This window comes from Anopheles stephensi, unplaced genomic scaffold (genome assembly GCF_013141755.1).
Source record: "Anopheles stephensi strain Indian unplaced genomic scaffold, UCI_ANSTEP_V1.0 ucontig40, whole genome shotgun sequence".
Lineage (NCBI taxonomy): Eukaryota > Metazoa > Arthropoda > Insecta > Diptera > Culicidae > Anopheles > Anopheles stephensi.
In genome coordinates, this window is record NW_023405347.1 from 16,922 (window position 1) to 35,671 (window position 18,750).

The following is an 18,750-nucleotide window of genomic DNA, read 5'->3' on the forward strand; positions in this document are numbered from 1 at the left end:
ATTTTTTGTTTCGTTTAGCTACGCTACACTCGCTTCTACTGGCGGCTTGTTCGCTTTATTTGTCTCATTGCGTTCCGTCGCGTACCAATCTTACGCCGCCCGGCGGCTCGCGCTCCCCGTCCGAATCGATCGCTTCCACATCGACTCGGCGTATCGAGTGCTGCTTTTTGCGTGCGTGCCGCAGCTTTGGATTTTTCACCGGCTCAAACCCGTCGGGCTGCGGCTGCTGGAACTGTTCCCACGGATGCTCGCGCACGATCCCGGCCGCCTGCTCCAGTGCCAGCCCGTGGAGGCCCATGTGTTCGCGCCATGCGTCCAGCTGCATCCGGAAGCGGTTGTACTCTGCCTTAAACTCGTCTCGTCCCTTTTTGCGCGGTTTCGCATCAAACTCGCGGTCGCGCTTTTCGCACACCTTGCCAAACTCGTCCAGATGGCGCAGGAACGGTTCGTTCGGTTTCAGCCGTTCGCGCTTCGCGATACTCAGCACTTCCGTGACGTAGCGAAAGTTGTGCTTTGCGCAACCTTGCCGTAGCATTGCGCCGAGTATCTGTATGTTCATGCGTACGCCCGCCTGTTCCATCGTACGCAGCAACGCGCGGGCTTCGTCCTGGGTGGTGCAGCCAAGTGCCAGCACGCCGTACGTGACGATGTCCGGTTCCAGGTTCGCTGCCTCAATCATGTACAGCACATCCTGTCGATGTGAAACGAAGCAAGGAAACCAAGTGGTGAGATGGGAGTAAAAGCAAAACCGCATCGCGATAAATCTACCCTTACCTTGGCACCTTCGTAATCAAACCGCATCGAACGTTTCTTGATGAGCACGTTGAAAAAATCGATATCGCACGCCAGCTTCAGCTGCTTGATCGTGGTCAGCAGCAGCTTTTCCGCTGCGTACGTGGGTGGAATCACGTCCAGCAGCTCGGTCATGGTGCGTATGTCCGGTTCAACGTTGTATCGCTTCATCTCGGCCAAAACGTTCGTTGTGCCGCCGAGCAACAGCAAACGATCCTCCGCCTTGCGCACCTCGCCCAGCTTTACCAGGCTGCCCAAGTGCGGGCTGGCCGATAGCAGATCCGGAACACCTTCGTGATTGAGCCGCTCGGTCAGCTCGCGGCTGTCCCCGTCTCCCGCCACTGCAGCAAGCGTGCCTTCTGCGGCCCCTCCAGTCAGCTGTTGCTGTTGCTGTCCAGCTGCGATGCTTTGGCTAAGGATCTGTCCGATCACCTGCTCCGTCGTTTCCAGATCACCTAGGTGACAGTCGCGCACGGACCGGAGCAGCAGATTGAACGAGTACCGATCCGGGCTGATCCGCATCCGGTGCATCCGGTGCCACACCAGCAGCGCATGCCGGAACCCGTACTCACGATCGCTAATGCAGGCCTGCAGCAAAAAGTTGAACGTATCCGTCGCGACATTCAGTCGGCGGGCCACCATTTCGTCGGCCAGCTGGAATGCGGTCTTCAGATCGCCGCACCGACCGTACGCCTTGATCATGGCATTATAGTTCGACTCGTTCGGTTCGTATCCCTTCTCCAGCATAAGCTCCCGCAGCCCGTTCGCCCGCCCGAGTCCATCGCCGAGAAACGGGCTGGTGGCGCAGGCATTGAACAACGACGTGTACGTTCCGCCCGTCACCTTCAGACCGTGCTGCTTCATCTTGTTGTACAGCTGGAACGCTTTCTTGCTGTAGCCGACCCGGGCACATCCGCCGATCAACAGGTTAAAGTGGTAGTTGACGGGCTTCACCCGGTCCCGCTTCATGCGCACCTCGACCACATCCAGCGCTTCCCGTATGCGATTGTTTTTGAGGTGATCCTTTATCATATCGGCGTACTGGCGCACTGAAAGCTTTTGCCCCGGGCTTGGTATGTTTTGCAAATAGTCCTCCTCCCTCAGATCACCTTCGTCGGGCGTTTCCGGCCCATCCACCTGTGGTGATAGCGTGCCAAAGTAGTCTGCACTGTGAGCCGCCTCGAGCTGCGGAAATTCATCTTTCGCTTTCCGATGTGCAAACCCGGCGGCTGGTGATACGCGTAGTGCGCGCGTGATAAACAGTTGCCGCTGCAGTAGCCGTGTGCGGAATCCGGACAGACAGTACGTCCGGAGGGTATTGAATACAATGCTGGACATTGTGCGTACAGCTACAGCAACACTTTTAATCCATTTTCTTTTTCCACAAAGGTAACCGAAACGGTCGGTGCGGTAAGAGCGCAATGTGTTTTTGTTTACCAACTAATGACGTTTTGGAAACGGCGCTTGCCGGCTCCTGATTTGACAGCTGTCAGTAAGCTTAAGGCCCCACTACACGTCCCCATCCCACGTTCGCGCTGGATTCGCTCAGTTTCAGTTTTTAACGATGCATCCCATTCTAAGCGGGACTGGGTGGTAGAATCGTTGCATTGGTATATTAATCCCTCATTCGGATGCATCTTGTTGTAACAAAAAATGTTCTGTAATAATTACCCATACATTTTCCCCGCGCTTGGGAATTCACTGCACTGGCTGTCATGAATTGTAAACAAAGCGCGCCGGGTGCGTTGTAAAATTACATAAACAGAAAACGGTTCAAGTGCGGCGATGGGAGTGATGATGGTTCGGCTGCTGGTTCTGTGAATTTCGTGCACGCTTTGGTCCGACACGCAACAAATGGCCAAACGGGTTTGGTCCGTTTTTGGCACAATCTCGCGACGAACATGTTACCACTCGTCACGCAATGTGCCACGCAAACGGTCGGTAAGGCACGGAATTGCATACGGACTGGCCGGTAGCATCGTCGGGGCCGCCGCGTACGACGGTTGGGCGAACGGGTTTGAAAATGTGCAAGGCGCGCAACGTTTCGCACGATCGTTTGCCATCGGACTCAGCATATCGCTCGATTACGCCTGGAGCTTGCGTGGTTTGCAGGAAGGCGACGGCCGGTACGAAACCGTACTGCCCGAGATTCACCTACGCTCGGCGAAAAAGCTGCTCGACGGGTGCCTCGCCAACGGTGGGCTGTACATTAAGATCGGACAAGGCGTGGCGGCGGTTAATCACATCATACCGAAGGAGTACGTCGATACGCTGCGCCAGCTGGAGGACCGCTGTCTTACCCGGGAACCGGGCGAGGTGCGGTCGTTGTTCGTGGAAGATTTCGGCTCACCGCCGGAAGACTTGTTTGCCAGCTTTCAGTACGAAGCGATAGCGGCTGCCAGCCTGGCCCAGGTGTTCCGGGCCGTCACGAAGTCGGGTGAACAGGTTGCGGTCAAGGTGCAGTACGCCGATCTGCGCAAACGGTTCGATGGCGATCTGCGCACGATCATCTTCCTGCAGAAGCTGGTAGCGTTGCTGCACAGCAATTACAACTTCGGCTGGATTATAGACGACCTGCAGGGAACGCTGCGGCAAGAGCTGGACTTTGTGCACGAGGCCAAAAACGCCGAACGCTGCGCGAAGGATTTGGCACGGTTGGAGTTCGTGCACGTGCCGAAAGTGCTTTGGCACCTCACGACCGAACGCATTCTGACGACGGAATTTATCGACGGGTGCAAAATAAGCGACCGTCATTCGATTGCAGCAATGCGGCTCGATCTGTCCACGGTCGACCAGCACCTGTTTACCGCCTTCGGGCAGCAAATCTTCGCGACCGGCTTCGTGCACGCCGACCCACATCCGGGGAACGTGTTCGTTCGCCAGAATCCGGGCAACCCGAAGCGAATGCAGCTGGTACTACTGGACCACGGACTGTACGAACAGCTAGACCCGGCGGTGCGACAAAATCTTTGCCGCTTTTGGGAAGCAATCGTGCTGCGGGATCACGCGGCCATGAAGTACTCTGCGAGCGCGCTAAACGTAGCCGATTATCGTACGTTTGCGGAGATACTGTTGCAGCGGCCGCTCGAACTGAGCGCCATGGGTGGCAAGTTCTCGACCCGGCTCACCGAACAAGATCTGGCATACATGGCAAAGCAGGCGAAGGAACACTTTGACCGCATCATGGGCACGCTAAAGTCTATGCCAAGGAATTTGATTCTGGTTTTACGGTAAGCGGCGGGGGGGTTGCTGACGAGCGCGGTGTGGTTGCAAATGGTGGCTCATAATGAACCTGCTTCCCCATTCTTACAGCAATTTAAACACGATACGCTCGATCGCACGGGACCACGGTGATCCCGTCGATCGACCCACCATACTGGCTCGCTGTGCATTGGCTGCCCTCTGCCCATCTCGGCGCGATGTGCGCAACTTTTTGTGGATCACTTTTCGCAAGTTGCGCTTCGAGCTGCTGCTGTGGTAAGCGATTGTGGAGGAGTTTCAGTTTTCGCTGAATTTAATTTAATCCATCGATTGCACTGCTTGCCCATTAACCGCTCTTAACAGGCGACAATCGTTCCACTATTGGATCGTAGGCAGCTACCTCCGACTGCTGACGAGAATCGGACGTTCGCCGGACACCTCGCATCTGATGAATATTAATATTGACGTATAGGACGCTCGCAATCTATTGCGATCCATTGACACATTGATTGCCGCTTGAGGGATGCTTTGTACAGCTGGCTTAGTATGTAATAAAGTTAATTGACTGAAGTATGTATCTCCCTCTCTTTCTCTCTCCTCGAACCGGCAATACCGTCTATTTTACAGATCTGAGCTCCCGGATCCCTCCGGGAGAGTTGTAGTTAACAGTGTTCACATCGACGGGTGGTCTTACCTTATGGCGGATGCAATCGCATCGGGCAGGGGTGATGTACAGATAGGTGACCGCACCTTCGAAGTCGTCCAAAACTTCACCTATCTGGGGTCAAAAGTCAGCACCGACAGCAACGTTGATGTTGAGTTACGCCCAAGAGTGCTGGCTGCCAACCGGTCATTCTACAGCCTGAGGAAACTTTTCCACTCTAAATACCTGTCGCGACGGACGAAGCTGGGACTGTACAGAACATTTATAGTCCCAGTACTCACGTACGCCTCTGAGACATGGACTCTGTATCAAAACTGACGAAGCCCTCTTAGCCGCGTTCGGAAGGAAGATGCTCAGAAGGATTTTGGCCCCGTATGTGTGGAAGGACGATGGAGGAGCCTCTACAACGACGAGCTCTACGAGCTGTACGATGATCTCACCATCGTGCAGCGCATTAGACTCACCAGGCCCCGGTGGACTGGTCACGTCATGCGAATGACACCGGACGACCCAGTCCGTAAAGTCCTTTCAGGCCGTCCACACGGACAGAGGAGGCGTGGTAGCCCAAATTGAGATGGAGTGATAGCATTGATGCGTCCGCCAGAACGGCCGGGATAACGATTGGCAGACGACGGCGCTAAACTGTGGGCGGTATCGAGGAGTGTTGCAGCAGGCCAAGATCGCAAATCGGTTGTAGCGCCTGATAAGTAAGTAAGTAATCTCATCGGGATCCTTATCGTATATCACAATCGTAACCGATGGTTTTCTCGCTACCGGAATGTCCCGCGTAGGTAACCTCCCTTTTTCTAAACATTCAAAATCGGTCTGAAACTATGCTTGTTAATTGACCAAACTGATATGCTTACCGCAAATGCGTCGATGTTGGCGAAAGATGGTTTGGAAGAATTATTGCCAAATTGCCCACGCACCTGGAACGAGCTGAACGGCGTCTCTGCGTTCGATGAAAACCCAGTCTGCATTATTACATTATTTTACATTATTTCTTTTTTTGGAACATCCGTGTCTCCGGTTAATTGCTCCGTGCTTTGTCCATCTCAAAGATGCCGGCTTCTAGCCGGTACTCTTAATGCCCTCCCTGGTGCTGACAGTTGCAATTAAGGGCAGCGCGGTTAGAATGTAGCGAGATAATTCTTACCGATCCGCGACTAGGAAGAAGCAAAAACCCGCCTCTCAGCGGCAGGGCCCTTTCACCTGGAGCAAACGTGGAGAGAGCGATAAAAAAAGGGCACGTTACAAACTGCTCGCTCTTATTAGCAAGCACTCAAATCCATCCCAACACATCTAACCTCCGTGCATCGTTTGATCTATCGGTGCAACTTTCGACCCGGCAAAGCAAAGCGCACCTCCCCCCGATTATATGGTGATTATTAGGTGCCGGACTACGGTTCGCCCCACGAGGCGCGTGGGGGTACACTCAGCACATGGCACACTTCATTATACACTTCCTCAATTGCTGTGACCTGTTCGCGCCGATCGACATCGTTCAATCGTTCTAGGATCTGAGCGTGATCGTTATTGCACGTATCACGACAACAGGTATTGGGTTCGGTGCGACCCCAGCCACGGCGTTAGTAGCGTGCCACCGTTCTAAACGAGCGCACTCGACCAAAGATGCTGCTCCCGGTTCTGGCATTCATCCTCGGCAGCTGCCTTGCCGTGCTGCTGGTGCGCGATTATCAGTCGAAGCAGACGGATGGTTTCCGGGCTGCCAAGCGCTATCCCGGCGGCCGGATCGTACCGGTGCTGGGGAACGTACTGGAGCTGCTGTTCAAAAATCCCGGTCAGCCACTCGGCACTGTTGCAATCTCAGCAGCGTAATACGCCAGCTCGCGAATGCGCGTTGACCAGAACCTCCATCTTTATCGTTCGCAGTGCAAACGTTTGCCTACGCCCGTGCAAATGCGGCCCGCTACGGTGGGTCGTACCGGCAGTGGATCGACGGCAGGGTGATACTGAACGTGACGCGCATCAAGGAGGCGGAGAAGATACTCGCCAGCACGCAGCACACGCGCAAAAGCATCCTGTACAAGTTTCTCCATCCGCTCATGGGCGACGGGTTGCTGTGCAGCAGGGGTGCCAAGTGGCAGCAACGGCGCCGCATACTCACGCCGGCATTCCACTTCCACATACTGCCCAAGTTTCTGACCATCTTCCAGGAGGAAAGCGACAAGCTTGTGCAGCAGCTGGAACGGTTTGCTGATGGCACGCAGCACATCGTGCTACAGTCCGTCGTGACCAGCTTCGCGCTGCACACCATCTGCGGTAAGTGGTGAAGCCGGGGTGGGGGGGGGGGGCGGTTTTAACCCTTTGCCACATCGGTTTCGTTTTGCTTTTGCCACCAACCAGAAACGGCCATGGGTGTGAAGTTGGACGCGTACGACGAGGCGGACCAGTACAAGGCGAAGGTGTACGAGGTGGGTGAAATGCTGGTCCACCGCACCATGTCGCCCTGGCTGTACAGCGACCGGGTGTACCGGCTGCTGGGGTACGATGGACCGCTGACCAACTCATTGAAACCCATACATCGCTTCACGCGTAGCATCATACACCAGCGGCGACAAAACTTCCAGGCACAGCCCACACTCGATCCCGACAGCGAAGACAACATGTGCGTTACCTTCCTTGGAAAGTGCGTTGGGCCTTGGGCGCGATTGATATGTTGTGTGTCGGCTCGTTCTAGGTACTTTGGCAGCAAGCAGCGGTACGCCATGCTGGACACGTTGCTGGCGGCCGAAGCAAAGCAACAGATCGACGAGGAAGGCATCCGGGAGGAGGTGGACACGTTCATGTTCGAAGGGCACGACACAACGGCCGCCGCCATTATGTTTACCCTCGTGCTGCTAGCGATCGAGCAGGACGTACAGGACCGCTGCTATGCGGAGCTGGCGGACTTGCTGAACCATTCCAAGGAGGCGCCCACGACTGCCGCCGGCTCCGTGCGCCTTTCGGTGCAGGATTATCAACAGCTGCCGTATCTGGACCGTGTGATTAAGGAATCGTTACGGTTGTATCCACCGGTGGCGTTCATCTCACGCACTACCACCGGAGAGCTGGTCGTGGGTAAGGATCCGGTTCGGGGAACGGGACATGAGCTTCCCATCGGTGTTTCGCTACGGATCGCTCACATCTCTTTTGCTTTTGCTGTTGTTGTTGCAGACGGTACAAGCTTCCCGCACAACACCATCACGCACGTCCACATTTACGATCTGCATCGGGATCCGGCACAGTTCCCCGACCCGGAACGTTTCGACCCGGACCGCTTTCTGCCGGAGGTGGCGGAAAAGCGCAACCCGTACGCGTACGTACCGTTCAGCGCTGGGCCACGGAACTGTATCGGGCAGAAGTTTGCTCTGCTCGAAATCAAAACGGTGCTGGTCGCGCTGCTGCACCGCTTCCGCCTGCTGCCGGTGACGCGCCGTGAGGAGATTGTGTTTATGGCCGATCTGGTACTGCGCGCTAAAACTCCGCTGAAGGTGCAGCTGGCCCGGCGGCAATAGGGCGTGGTGTTGTGGGGTTGCTTTCTTAAACTCCCTTCAATGTTCCTGGGTCCTTCAGGAGCACTCTCTCTCTTTCTCTCTTTCTCTCTCTCTCTCGTTGCCCTAGCAACCTCTGGCTTACTAGACTTAATGATACCTCTTAGTTGGATAGTCAGTGCTCACTACTGAGGAACGATCCGGATGAGGTTTTGAACCCCGGTTCTGCCGTGTGAAGACCGGCCCTCAGAGTAGCAATAAAATGGTTGTGGAGAAGTGGTGGCTCACACCACTCACATTCGGTACTAATGAAACGATGGGCCCCGGTTTTTTGTCCAATAGTTTGTTGTAGTCAGCTGACAATCAATGACTCCCGGCGGAACCGATCGCTATCGTTGTTGCCCTATTTCCGTTCCCACGCCGGGCCGCCCTGACCTACGGTAGTACCGGGCTGTTTACAAATAAGGCATCTCATCAACTTCAACGGTGCGGCGCATGAGTCTTATCGGCAACGCCTTCGTCTAGCACGCAACAGCCGGTGCTTTTGGTTCGACCTGATGCATTCAGTAATCGACATGGCATCCGGGTGGAGTGTAGCAGCAATCGTCAGTTCGCAAGTGCCACCGTCCACGCTCCTGCTGCTGCCCGGTCTGTTGCTGCTCTCGCTTTTCATCGCCTGGATCGTGTGGGATGTGATCGATAGGCGTGGTGCGACGTATGTCTCCTTCCGGCAGTTTCCAGGCCCTGCCGCATGGCCACTGATCGGCACGAGTTACAACACGCACGGACTGGATGCGGCCACCACGTTCGATGCGTTCCGTCGCTGGACCCAACAGTACGGTGGGTCGTACCGGCTCTGGCTCAACAGCTACCTGTTCTCGCTGAACATCACGCGATGCCGGGAGGCGGAACCGTTCCTGAGCGGGGGGCGCAACACGGACAAGAGCGTGCTGTACAACTTTCTGCATCCGTTCATCGGGATCGGTCTGCTGAACAGTGCCGGTGCCAAGTGGCTCCAGCGGCGACGCATCCTGACGCCGACCTTTCACTTCCACATCCTGACCGGGTTCCATCGGACGTTCTGTGAGGAGAGTGAAAAGCTGGCGGTCAAAATCGACTCCCAGCGGTTGCTGGAGCCGGCGGTGGAGATTGACCTGCAGTCGGCAATGTCCCAGCTAACGCTGAACACTATCTGCGGTGCGTATCCGGAGGTCGTGGATGAGAAATCGGTTCCCCCTTTCATAGCAGCTCTCCTTTTTTTCCGTTCCACCAGAAACTTCGATGGGCGTGAAGTTGGACTCGCTGGACGGTGCTCGGGAGTACCGGGAAGGTATCTACCGGGTCGGCACCATGATGCTTAACCGTGCCATCCGTCCGTGGCTGTACGTGGACTGCATCTACTGGCTGCTGGGATACGCGCGTCAGCTGCAGCGCTTGCTAAAGCCACTGCACCACTTCACCAACCGCATCATCGCCCAGCGCCGTGAACTGTTCGAGGCAGGGAAGCTGAACGATCTCAGCACACGGACGGATGGCGCGCATGACGTACTGTACGGGCCCGGCCCGGGTGGAAGCCGGAAGCGGTACGCCATGCTGGACACACTGCTGGCGGTCTGATCGATGCCGACGGCATTCGGGAGGAGGTGGAAACGTTCACCTTCGAAGGCCACGATACAACCGCATCTGCGCTCACCTTCATCTTGCTAACCCTATCCTGGGAGCCCGCAGTTCAGGACCGGCTCTATCAGGAGGTGCGGCAACTGCACACCGACAAGGGCACGGCGGCGCCCGACGAGCATCTGGCGCCAAACGATCTAGCCTCGCTGAAGTACTTCGACCGGGTGATCAAGGAGTGTCTGCGACTGTGGCCACCGGTCACATTCATTTCGCGCACCGTTACGGAGAAGATTGTGCTGCCGGACGGCCGTACCATACCGCAGGGTTGCATCGCCAACCTGCACATCTTCGATCTGCACCGCGATCCGGCCCAATTCCCCGACCCGGAACGGTTCGATCCGGATCGCTTTCTGCCGGACCGGGTCGCGGCACGCAACCCGTTCGCTTACGTACCGTTTAGCGCGGGCCAGCGGAACTGCATCGGGCAGAAGTATGCGCTGCTGGAGGTGAAAACCGTGGTCGCCTATCTGGTGCTGCGCTATCGCATCCTGCCCGTAACGCGACGGGAAGAGATTCGCTTCATCGCGGATCTGGTGCTGCGTGCGTCCAGCCCGCTGAAGGTTCGCTTCGAGCGAAGGAGTGCGTGATAAGAGTCGTGTGTGGGGGTGTGGGGGGAGTGTGTTATCATGCAGGTTTGTTGTTTGCGGTACGGCGCGAGAGAACGCGGTCAGCGGCCCGCTGATAATGACAGCGGCTGGTCGGCCGGCAAACACGTAGGACGAAACTGCAGGGTGCAGAGCGTGGGGAGAGGAGGGTTGATTATCAGCTGCTGTTGACAAACAGTCGCAATTTACTTCTGCACTTGGGGCACATCGCTTTAGTCCACTGTTGGGTAGTATGCGGGAAACAAATATAGCCCAAACTTACTCATAAATTCAACAATGCACACAGACAGGACTTCTCTTGCTCTTCTTAGCCTATCGAACCCTTAAAGGTCATGTCTGCCATTTCTGGCTCACTAGACATAATCATATCACGTAGTTGGACAGTCACAGTCCTCACTCCGGGGCAATGGTCCGGATGGGATTTGAACCCCGGTCCTCTGCCGTATGAAGATCGCCGCCATTGTTGTCTCTACCACAGGACCCCGCCCAATTTGCACAGGTGTCAAAGGCTGTCGGAGAACGCAATCACGATGCCAGCTTCTAGGGATTCCTTATCGACAGCCGAAGCACGTCAGGCACGAAGATCGCCAAAAAACGCTCCGCCTGTAATCGCCATCACCAACCCAACCCTGAGGTCAATTTAGCCCCCGCCATCGTCGCGCGTATCGCACCGAGCTCGATCGTCATGCCGCAAAGCCACCAAAGTTCAGGATCACCGGCAATGTACGATCGAGCTGCAATCGGCAACACCGGAGGTTCAGTTTACTAGCACAGCCCGCTAGAGATGGACATCCTGACCGTGGTTTTACTGTTCGCCGTGTTGCTGCTCGTCGCCTTCGAGCTGCGCGTCCAGCTGTCGGCCGCGTACCGTGCTGGGAAAAAGTTTCCCGGCCCGAAAGCATTGCCCATCCTTGGCAACGCGCACAATCTGCTGTTCAACGATCAGCAACGCACCTTCCAGCTGCCACGTCGGTGGGCCGCCACGTATGGCGACACGTACCGCATACTGGTGCGCGGACTGCTCAACCTGAACGCGATCCGGGCGAAGGACGTCGAACCGCTGCTGTCCAGCCCGAAGCTCATCGACAAGGGTTTGATATACAGCCTGACGCACAGCTTTCTCGGCATCGGGCTGCTGAACAGTACCGGCACGAAATGGCAACATCGGCGCCGTATTCTAACGCCCGCCTTTCACTTCAACATCCTGCCCAGCTTCTTGCTCACCTTTCAGGAGGAGTGCCGCCGGTTGGTGGACCAGCTGGGCCAATACGCAGACAAGGGTACGCCGGTGGCCCTGCAGCCGGTCGCCACGAAGTTTACGCTCAATACAATTTGCGGTAAGTGAGGGGAAGCTGCAGCCTGATGCTCCGTAACGTTTCACCTCGTTTGCGTTGCGAATCGCTAGAAACGGCCATGGGCATCAAGCTCGACTCGATGACGCTGGCGAACGAGTATCGGGGTAAGATAGAGGCGATCGGTACCATGCTGCTGCAGCGGCTGATGAATCCCTGGCTGTTCGAGGACTTCAACTACAAGCTGACCGGACTGCAGGCCAAGCTTGGCAAGCTACTACAGCCGGTGCACGCGTTCACCCGCTCCATCATACAGCAGCGGCGGGAACTGTTTCACCAGAACGTGCGAAATATTGGCGATTTTTCGGAGGAAAATATGTAAGCAATTTGTAAGCAACCGTGGGCTTGCAGTTCTGCTGGCTAGCTAGCCCTGTCCGCTCGTATTTACAGCTACACAAACCTGAAGCAGCGGTACGCGATGCTGGACACGTTGCTGGCGGCCGAGGCGAAGGAGCAGATCGACGAGGAAGGCATCCGGGAGGAGGTGGACACGTTCATGTTCGAAGGGCACGACACCACGTCCGCGGCCATCATCTTCACCCTGCTGCTGCTCGCCCACAGTCCCGAGGTGCAGCAGCGGCTGTACGATGAGCTGCAGCTGGTGGCGCAGTCACGCTCGGATGCGGACGGGGCAGAGTTCACGCAGCGCGACTACAGCGAACTGCGGTACATGGATATGGTGCTGAAGGAGTCACTGCGCCTGTATCCACCGGTTCCCTTCATTTCGCGCAACATCTCCGAGGATACGCTGTTTGGCGATCGGCCCGTGCCGAAGGATACACTGTTCAACGTGCACATCTTCGATCTGCACCGCGATCCCACCGTATTTCCCGACCCGGAACGTTTCGACCCGGACCGCTTTCTGCCGGAAAACGTGGCGGAACGGAGCCCGTACGCGTACGTTCCGTTCAGTGCCGGGCCAAGAAATTGTATCGGCCAACGGTTCGCTATCCTGGAGCTGAAAACGGTGCTCGGTGCGATATTGACGAACTTTCGTGTGTTGCCGGTTACCGAGCGCGCAGAGCTGGTATTTGTTGCGGATATAATATTGCGCACGAAAGATCCCATCATGGTAAAGTTTGAGCGACGCCATCGGTAGGATGGAAGTCAGATAGGACATTCCTTCACGAGTATGGGAAATAGAGATTTCAGAATTACGTGCAGCTCAGAGCACCTCGAAGCTTCCTTTCGCTTAATATAGATGTAGCCGAGCCATGTCATGAGTGTGACACCGAACAGTCTACAGTTCATTAAACCTTTTTGAGCCGTGCACATGGATAGGGCGAGGCGACGTTGCTCACTCCCAGAGCTTGAGCTGACGTTGACGTTGAAAAATCATCCCCAATTTCGGACACGGCGTTTAAAGTGAGTAATAGACGCGTTTGTACGATAAAGATCGAATGTAGTGTTTTTTTTTATACTTATACGATCGTCTAGCATTTAGTGCGCACACTAACACGCTTCTAGTTCTAGTGATATAGTAAAACTGTCAGTCCCCTGTAGCATCCTTTAATGATGTGACTGAATGCCCTGCTGACCCAACTGCTGTTGCAGTTGCTGCTGTAACGCAACATTTTGATTGCCCACAGCGCCTACCTGTTGTGTCTGCTGTGATCCACCGGTGCCCGAGCCGGCCGCACCCTGTCCAGCAGCAACTGCCAACCCTTGCGGTGTTCCGGACGCCGTACCGGAAGCTGCACCCGGTGCCAGTGAGGCGCCCGTTGCAGACCCGGCAGCAGTAGCAGCAGCAGCATTTCCTTGCCCACCAGCGGCTGTCTGATCAACACCAATTTCCTCCACATTCAGGCGCGTTATGAAGCGCAGTCGCATCTGAAGAGCGGGCCGCAGACGGCGAATGATAGCTTCCAGCTCCGTCTTCATCGTATCGCCGACGAACATGTACTTGATGTGGTACAGCAAATCGCAGATCGGATCCATGTAGCGTAACGGTTGCGTTGGCTGCGCCTTGTCCACCTGTTCCAGCAGCTCGTACAGCATGAGCGTGATGTCCGAGACGGCGCGCGCTCGCTCAATGCTCAACCGATGCAGGAACGGCCCTACCACGTGACAGACGTAGATGAGCTGATACTCGGTGTGGACCAGCGGTTTCAGCTTCTCCTTAATTGACCTGCAAACGAGCAACAGATGTGTGTTAGATCGAACCTGCCCTTCCGGAGCATCCGGGTTGTTTGCCCACGCACTCCGTAATGGTAGCTAGCTGCCCGATGCCGAAATGGTGGAAAATGCTGTGCACAATCGCCAGCACCGTTACGTAGCTCCGGTCGAGCATCGACTCCTTCACGATCTTAAAGTTAAACATCTCGAACGGGCTCTGCCGGTAGGCCCAGTCCTTCATCGACTTCGAACCCAGCGCACCCTGCATGCGCTCGTAAATGACGCTCCAGTAAGCTTCCGGCAGCGCGGACATTATCAACCCGATCGTGTTCGCCCAGTTGTGTATGACGGCGTTCGGTACCACGGTGTACCCCTTCACCAGCACATCGATGATGCTGTTTGCGACCACGTTGGGCCCGACCGGCAATCCCAGCAGCTCGACACACGTCACGTACAGTGCATGGGCCGGTGGGTTCGGGAACTCGTTGAACCGCCAATCCGTGCCTGAAAAGACATTTTTCCCATCCATAGCTGCGAGGTTAAGCTAAGCTAAGGAAAAAGAGGCGAATGTACAGTTGCGGTGGAAAAACGCGTAATTTTTTGGTTCAGCAAAAAAGGATACTGTCTTGCATGCGTCGCACAAGATTGATGTAGTAGGTCAACTCCGGCACCCAGTTAACGTTGTCCGTCTCCTTCGTCAGCACGTACGCCTGATAGGCTTCGGTAAGGGCCCAATTTTCCGGCCGCACATCCTTCAGCGATCCCACCACCGTACCGACCTGAAACCGAAGCAATCCAAACGCACGCATCAGAATCGAGCGGCTAGCACCTGAGCTGTCCACCGTACACCGGCACCTACCAAACGCTTTTTCAGCTGTGGCCTGTCCCGCAGCTTGCGCTCGTAATAGTGCAGCGTGTTGTAAAGGTACGTAATGGGACGGTCGTGAAATTTGTACAGCGATCCCAAATGGTCCAGTATCACGTCGAGCGTTTTGCTCAGCTGCGTCGGCACCTCCAGAAACCGGTGCACGATAATGTCCAGCACGGGCAGAAACCGGAGACACACGTTCCCGAAGTAGACCGGCAGCGTCGGATGGGACACGGACTCGTCCGGTGCAAACTTTTCCGGGAACTTCTGGTGAAAGGCCAGGTGCCGTTCGTGCCAGTTGTTCTGCTTCCAGTGTTCCGGCGAGTTGATCGTGATGAACTCCTGCACCCGGTTGCGGAACTCGGACGTTTTCAGCAGCAGCAGCTGAATGATGTAGAAGCTAACCTGCGCCTCGTTACCGTCGAGCGTGCGCAGTATCAGGCACAGCACGAGCCGATCGATCGTCACGATGTTATACTTCCAGATCATATCGTTGATCGTGTCGACGCACTTGTTTACGTGTGCTCCACCGCCCGAGTTGGCCACCTCGAACAGCAGATAGTCGCACATTTTGCGCAGATGGGTGGACAGCGCGCGGGCACCGATGCGTTCCAGAATTCTGCATCAAAAGAATGAAGCGATGAGAAGGGAAATACACGCCCGGTTTCGCATGGTACTCACTTGTACGCCACCGGACTGATGCCGTCCGTTTCGATAATCATCTTAAACACCAGACAGAGAAAGAGCGGCGGATTTACGGTCATGCCGAAATGGGCGATGATGTCGTTCTCGTTCGTCATCGACGCCCAGTTGCGGTACTCCTCGTCCACCGTCTTCTTCAGCAGCTGTTTGCTTTCCTTCGGTATGTTGTGCTGCATGAAGAATTCGTTCAGCACCGGCGGAAAGCAGTACAGCGTGTGCTGGGGCCAGGCGTGTGGCGTGTTGAGCATAATGTTCTGCAGCAAATCCTTGCACCAGGCACTCGATTGCGGATCGCTCCCGGTGCCGGTGATGTGCATCGAGCGGGCGAGCGTTAGTATGAGCGCCCGGTTCAGCTCTTCGCTTTCGGCCGATACAATATTGCCCGGTGGTTTCGGTTCGCTCAGATAGCGGGACAGCTGGGCCTGCACTTCCACGGAACCGAGCCCGATGATGAGGCGAAGGGCGGTCGATTCAACGCTGAAATTGGAGTTGAAAGATAGCATTAGAGGAAGTTGTAGAGGAATTGCCGCCAGCGCGGTGCCTACCAGGAGTGAAGCTGCATTTGATTCGTGTGCGGTACCGAAGCCAGCGAATGCAGGTGCGTCAACAGCTGCACCCGGTAGTGCGAGTGGATGTGATGCATGCGGTAGGAGAACATCTCCAGCAGCGTGTACAGTATGCCCCAGGCCTGCGATTTGAACACCTGCGGCAGCAACTGTCCCAGGAAGCCCTTGATGCCGAGCGACTCGATCTCGGTGTACACGAGCAGCCGCGAATACGTTTCCACCAGCGCCGGTGCCATGTTGTTCCCGTTCGGGATGGAGCTTTTGTTCTGCGCCTGTTTAATCATGTGCATCACGATGCTGTGTATCAGCGACATCTTGCTGTGGATGGTCAGGCTGTCCAGCACCCGCATCGAGAGTGGAGCGGTCGGAAGCGGCTGTACGCCACCACCGCCGACCATGTTGGCCTGCGGGTTCTTGCTGTTGCCCAGTATCGTATCGATCAGCGCCTGCATCGGGCGGGAAAAGTAATCCGTCTGGGTGGAGTACGCGTTGCACAGCAGCGCGAACCGATACTCCGACCCCATGAACAGTGTCGGATTGTTGCTCGGCATGGCGAGATGCTGCAGATACTCGAAGTGCAACCGTAGCGCGATCGGTATCGGTCGATTGATGTTGTAGTTCTCCGTCTGGGCACGCTTCATCAGATGGATCCAGATGCAGGTCGGTGCCATCTGATGCGTGCAGTTCGGATTGTTATTATCCGGCACCGGTAGCGGCTCCTTCTCGGGGTACAGTATGTCGTACAGCTTCAGTATCGGCAAAAAGTTCAGTATCGAGTGCTTCTGTATGCTGCCCGATATATACTGCAAAAACACCCACATCAAATGGTCCCGACCGCGGCGCAAATTTCGCACCGCCAGCTTTTCGTGCAGCGCGTTCACAATGTTCTGGAACGTGGCGAACTGAAACAGCACGAAGTAGATCAACTGCGAGCTGAGATGCAACCAAACCCACTGCGTGTGGCTTTGATCGTTGTCGTGCTCGTTGCCCATCGCGGCACCGGCCGCACCCTGGCCCTGCGCTCCCTCCTTTTCCGAATACTCCATCGCGTTCAGCACCAACCACACCAGCTGCTCCTCGAGCGCGGCACACTTTTGTTTCTGCTGCTTTTGGAAGTTCAGCATCGAGCATACCATGTCGCGCGAATAGGGCTGCTGCAGCACGAACCGCAGCAAACGGGCCTGCGGTTGCAGTAGCTCCTCGTCGTACGGGAGATTGCCCCGCAGCGAAAGCTTCAGCGTGTCCGGATCCAGCTTCCACGGTATGATAAGATTGTCGGCGTACGACGAATGCTCCACGATCGGCAGCATCGACGAGTGGCCAATGATCGACAGCATCTGTGCGACCGACACAAACTCTTCGATAAAGTTCGCCGTCAGGTTGGACACCCGCCAGTGCATGTTCTGGTAGTCGGTTTTCTTGATTTCGTTGATGATAAAGTACGCCGGCAGCAGGCAAGCGTTCCGGTTGAAGATATGCTCGATCAGCTCGATCAGCTCGAGCAGCTGCGGTAAAATGTTGACGCTCACGTTGGCAGGGAAGGAAAGTGCCTTCTCCTTGCAGCATTTCATGATTTCCCGCACCCCTTTGTAATCCACCCCACCGATCACCTTTCGGATCAGGCGGAATGCTTCGATCCAAAAGCACGGATTCTTGTACACCAGCTTTTCCGAGCACATCAGCTGATCGCACAGCAGCTTCGCGGGGATGATGTTCAACGCCACCATGCGGTTCATCACCTGCAGATAGTTGTGCACCCGGTTCTGGTGGTTCACGGTGGCCACGTAGCCGAGGTAGCTGCGGATGGACGCTTCCTTCACTTCCGGCGTCATCGCACCGAACAGGGTACCGATTTTCTTATACCCCTCTTCGGTCTTTTTACGCTGCTCTTCCTCATCGAAGCTTGGAACGATGTTTTTGTCCTCCTGAAATGGGCACTCATTGTTAGTGGGGTGGCTTCCCAGTCGCCCGGGCGCGTACGCGTGCAAGACAAGCGACATGAAAAGGTAGCAAATCATGCTTTTCTCACCAACACTTCTTCGAAAAGCTTCACAATTCTCAGTTCGGCAGACATTTTTGCACAATTTTACACAGCAAACATACTTTTTCATACAAAAATAGTCAATTTTCACGTTCCGTTCCAGAGCGACCGAAACCAAACACCGCTTTCGCCGATGTAAACAATGCTAGTGATGGCAACGTCTAGTGATGGGCCAGCGGTACCTTTGTTCCGGATCGGATAGGGAGTTCTTTCGCTCCATATTGGTACTGCAGTTCCGGCTCATAACGGCAGTTCAAAATTTACTTCAAATTTGTTTTGCTGTTTTGGCTGAACATTTATTTCTGATTCATTCTGAGATTTTTATTCTGTAGAAGATGAAGTGAAAATAATAATATGACTTTTTCAACATAAAATTTAGAACATTTTATTTAAAAAAGGTTTACAACAAAGGTCCAAGCAAAAGATCAGAATCAGATCAGATATTGTTGTATCGTGTTTTTATATTTATTTCAACATCACATTTGCACAACACTAGTAATAAACGCACGTGAGCTTAACAACATTACCACGCCGATCTCCATCTCGATCTCCAAATCGCGAGCCGAGAAGCAGCAACAGCAACAACAACAAAAAAGAAAGAATCTACGAAATAGGTCACGTTGTAGGTCAATGCCTTGTGCTTGTGACCGTCATCATCGAGTGTCTTTCGCAT

The 18,750-nt window shown here is 55.1% G+C and overlaps 6 protein-coding genes across 6 annotated transcripts; 4 read left to right on the top strand and 2 right to left on the bottom strand.

Annotated features, from left to right (window-relative positions):
* Nucleotide 1: 1 nt before the first annotated feature.
* Nucleotides 2-2,242, bottom strand: LOC118516850 (pentatricopeptide repeat-containing protein 1, mitochondrial-like). The gene is made up of 2 exons (XM_036062709.1): nucleotides 775-2,242; nucleotides 2-691 (listed from the first exon to the last, which is right to left on the bottom strand). Exons 1-2 carry the CDS (start codon nucleotides 2,128-2,130, stop codon nucleotides 65-67), a joined length of 1,983 nt encoding a protein of 660 aa, XP_035918602.1. The 5' UTR covers nucleotides 2,131-2,242; the 3' UTR covers nucleotides 2-64.
* A 72-nt stretch (nucleotides 2,243-2,314) lies between these two features.
* On the top strand, nucleotides 2,315-4,570 carry LOC118516851 (uncharacterized aarF domain-containing protein kinase 5-like). Its single transcript, XM_036062710.1, has 3 exons — nucleotides 2,315-4,022; nucleotides 4,105-4,269; nucleotides 4,357-4,570. The coding sequence occupies exons 1-3, from the start codon at nucleotides 2,647-2,649 to the stop codon at nucleotides 4,463-4,465; spliced, it is 1,650 nt and encodes a 549-aa protein (XP_035918603.1). The 5' UTR covers nucleotides 2,315-2,646; the 3' UTR covers nucleotides 4,466-4,570.
* A 1,343-nt stretch (nucleotides 4,571-5,913) lies between these two features.
* On the top strand, nucleotides 5,914-10,707 carry LOC118516853 (probable cytochrome P450 4ac1). Its single transcript, XM_036062714.1, has 6 exons — nucleotides 5,914-6,458; nucleotides 6,551-6,940; nucleotides 7,025-7,286; nucleotides 7,359-7,738; nucleotides 7,835-9,348; nucleotides 9,425-10,707. Exons 1-5 carry the CDS (start codon nucleotides 6,290-6,292, stop codon nucleotides 8,173-8,175), a joined length of 1,542 nt encoding a protein of 513 aa, XP_035918607.1. The 5' UTR covers nucleotides 5,914-6,289; the 3' UTR covers nucleotides 8,176-9,348; nucleotides 9,425-10,707.
* On the top strand, nucleotides 8,727-10,707 carry LOC118516848 (cytochrome P450 4C1-like). Its single transcript, XM_036062705.1, has 3 exons — nucleotides 8,727-9,348; nucleotides 9,425-9,641; nucleotides 9,704-10,707. The coding sequence occupies exons 1-3, from the start codon at nucleotides 8,727-8,729 to the stop codon at nucleotides 10,413-10,415; spliced, it is 1,551 nt and encodes a 516-aa protein (XP_035918598.1). The 3' UTR covers nucleotides 10,416-10,707.
* A 107-nt stretch (nucleotides 10,708-10,814) lies between these two features.
* On the top strand, nucleotides 10,815-13,179 carry LOC118516854 (probable cytochrome P450 4ac1). Its single transcript, XM_036062715.1, has 3 exons — nucleotides 10,815-11,770; nucleotides 11,839-12,103; nucleotides 12,176-13,179. Exons 1-3 carry the CDS (start codon nucleotides 11,218-11,220, stop codon nucleotides 12,882-12,884), a joined length of 1,527 nt encoding a protein of 508 aa, XP_035918608.1. The 5' UTR covers nucleotides 10,815-11,217; the 3' UTR covers nucleotides 12,885-13,179.
* Nucleotides 13,171-18,232, bottom strand: LOC118516852 (mediator of RNA polymerase II transcription subunit 23-like). Its single transcript, XM_036062713.1, has 7 exons — nucleotides 18,066-18,232; nucleotides 16,016-17,961; nucleotides 15,450-15,947; nucleotides 14,760-15,387; nucleotides 14,523-14,679; nucleotides 13,987-14,431; nucleotides 13,171-13,913 (listed from the first exon to the last, which is right to left on the bottom strand). Exons 1-7 carry the CDS (start codon nucleotides 18,108-18,110, stop codon nucleotides 13,295-13,297), a joined length of 4,338 nt encoding a protein of 1,445 aa, XP_035918606.1. The 5' UTR covers nucleotides 18,111-18,232; the 3' UTR covers nucleotides 13,171-13,294.
* Between the last annotated feature and the right edge of the window lie 518 nt (nucleotides 18,233-18,750).

What these genes read in the sequence shown, in the direction of transcription:
- LOC118516850 (XM_036062709.1), bottom strand. Translation starts at nt 2,130, where the DNA reads ATGTCCAGCATTGTATTCAATACCCTCCGGACGTACTGTCTGTCCGGA. An exon ending in TTGATTACGAAGGTGCCAAG is followed by an intron (nt 692 to 774) that starts GTAAGGGTAGAT and finishes TCACATCGACAG; the next exon opens with GATGTGCTGTACATGATTGA.
- LOC118516851 (XM_036062710.1), top strand. Translation starts at nt 2,647, where the DNA reads ATGGCCAAACGGGTTTGGTCCGTTTTTGGCACAATCTCGCGACGAACA. An exon ending in AATTTGATTCTGGTTTTACG is followed by an intron (nt 4,023 to 4,104) that starts GTAAGCGGCGGG and finishes CCATTCTTACAG; the next exon opens with CAATTTAAACACGATACGCT. An exon ending in CGCTTCGAGCTGCTGCTGTG is followed by an intron (nt 4,270 to 4,356) that starts GTAAGCGATTGT and finishes CGCTCTTAACAG; the next exon opens with GCGACAATCGTTCCACTATT.
- LOC118516853 (XM_036062714.1), top strand. Translation starts at nt 6,290, where the DNA reads ATGCTGCTCCCGGTTCTGGCATTCATCCTCGGCAGCTGCCTTGCCGTG. An exon ending in CGCGCTGCACACCATCTGCG is followed by an intron (nt 6,941 to 7,024) that starts GTAAGTGGTGAA and finishes GCCACCAACCAG; the next exon opens with AAACGGCCATGGGTGTGAAG. An exon ending in CACCGGAGAGCTGGTCGTGG is followed by an intron (nt 7,739 to 7,834) that starts GTAAGGATCCGG and finishes TTGTTGTTGCAG; the next exon opens with ACGGTACAAGCTTCCCGCAC.
- LOC118516848 (XM_036062705.1), top strand. Translation starts at nt 8,727, where the DNA reads ATGGCATCCGGGTGGAGTGTAGCAGCAATCGTCAGTTCGCAAGTGCCA. An exon ending in AACGCTGAACACTATCTGCG is followed by an intron (nt 9,349 to 9,424) that starts GTGCGTATCCGG and finishes CCGTTCCACCAG; the next exon opens with AAACTTCGATGGGCGTGAAG. An exon ending in ATCGCCCAGCGCCGTGAACT is followed by an intron (nt 9,642 to 9,703) that starts GTTCGAGGCAGG and finishes ATGACGTACTGT; the next exon opens with ACGGGCCCGGCCCGGGTGGA.
- LOC118516854 (XM_036062715.1), top strand. Translation starts at nt 11,218, where the DNA reads ATGGACATCCTGACCGTGGTTTTACTGTTCGCCGTGTTGCTGCTCGTC. An exon ending in TACGCTCAATACAATTTGCG is followed by an intron (nt 11,771 to 11,838) that starts GTAAGTGAGGGG and finishes GCGAATCGCTAG; the next exon opens with AAACGGCCATGGGCATCAAG. An exon ending in GATTTTTCGGAGGAAAATAT is followed by an intron (nt 12,104 to 12,175) that starts GTAAGCAATTTG and finishes TCGTATTTACAG; the next exon opens with CTACACAAACCTGAAGCAGC.
- LOC118516852 (XM_036062713.1), bottom strand. Translation starts at nt 18,110, where the DNA reads ATGTCTGCCGAACTGAGAATTGTGAAGCTTTTCGAAGAAGTGTTG. An exon ending in ATCAGTCCGGTGGCGTACAA is followed by an intron (nt 15,388 to 15,449) that starts GTGAGTACCATG and finishes CTTTTGATGCAG; the next exon opens with AATTCTGGAACGCATCGGTG. An exon ending in TGTGCGACGCATGCAAGACA is followed by an intron (nt 14,432 to 14,522) that starts GTATCCTTTTTT and finishes TTAACCTCGCAG; the next exon opens with CTATGGATGGGAAAAATGTC.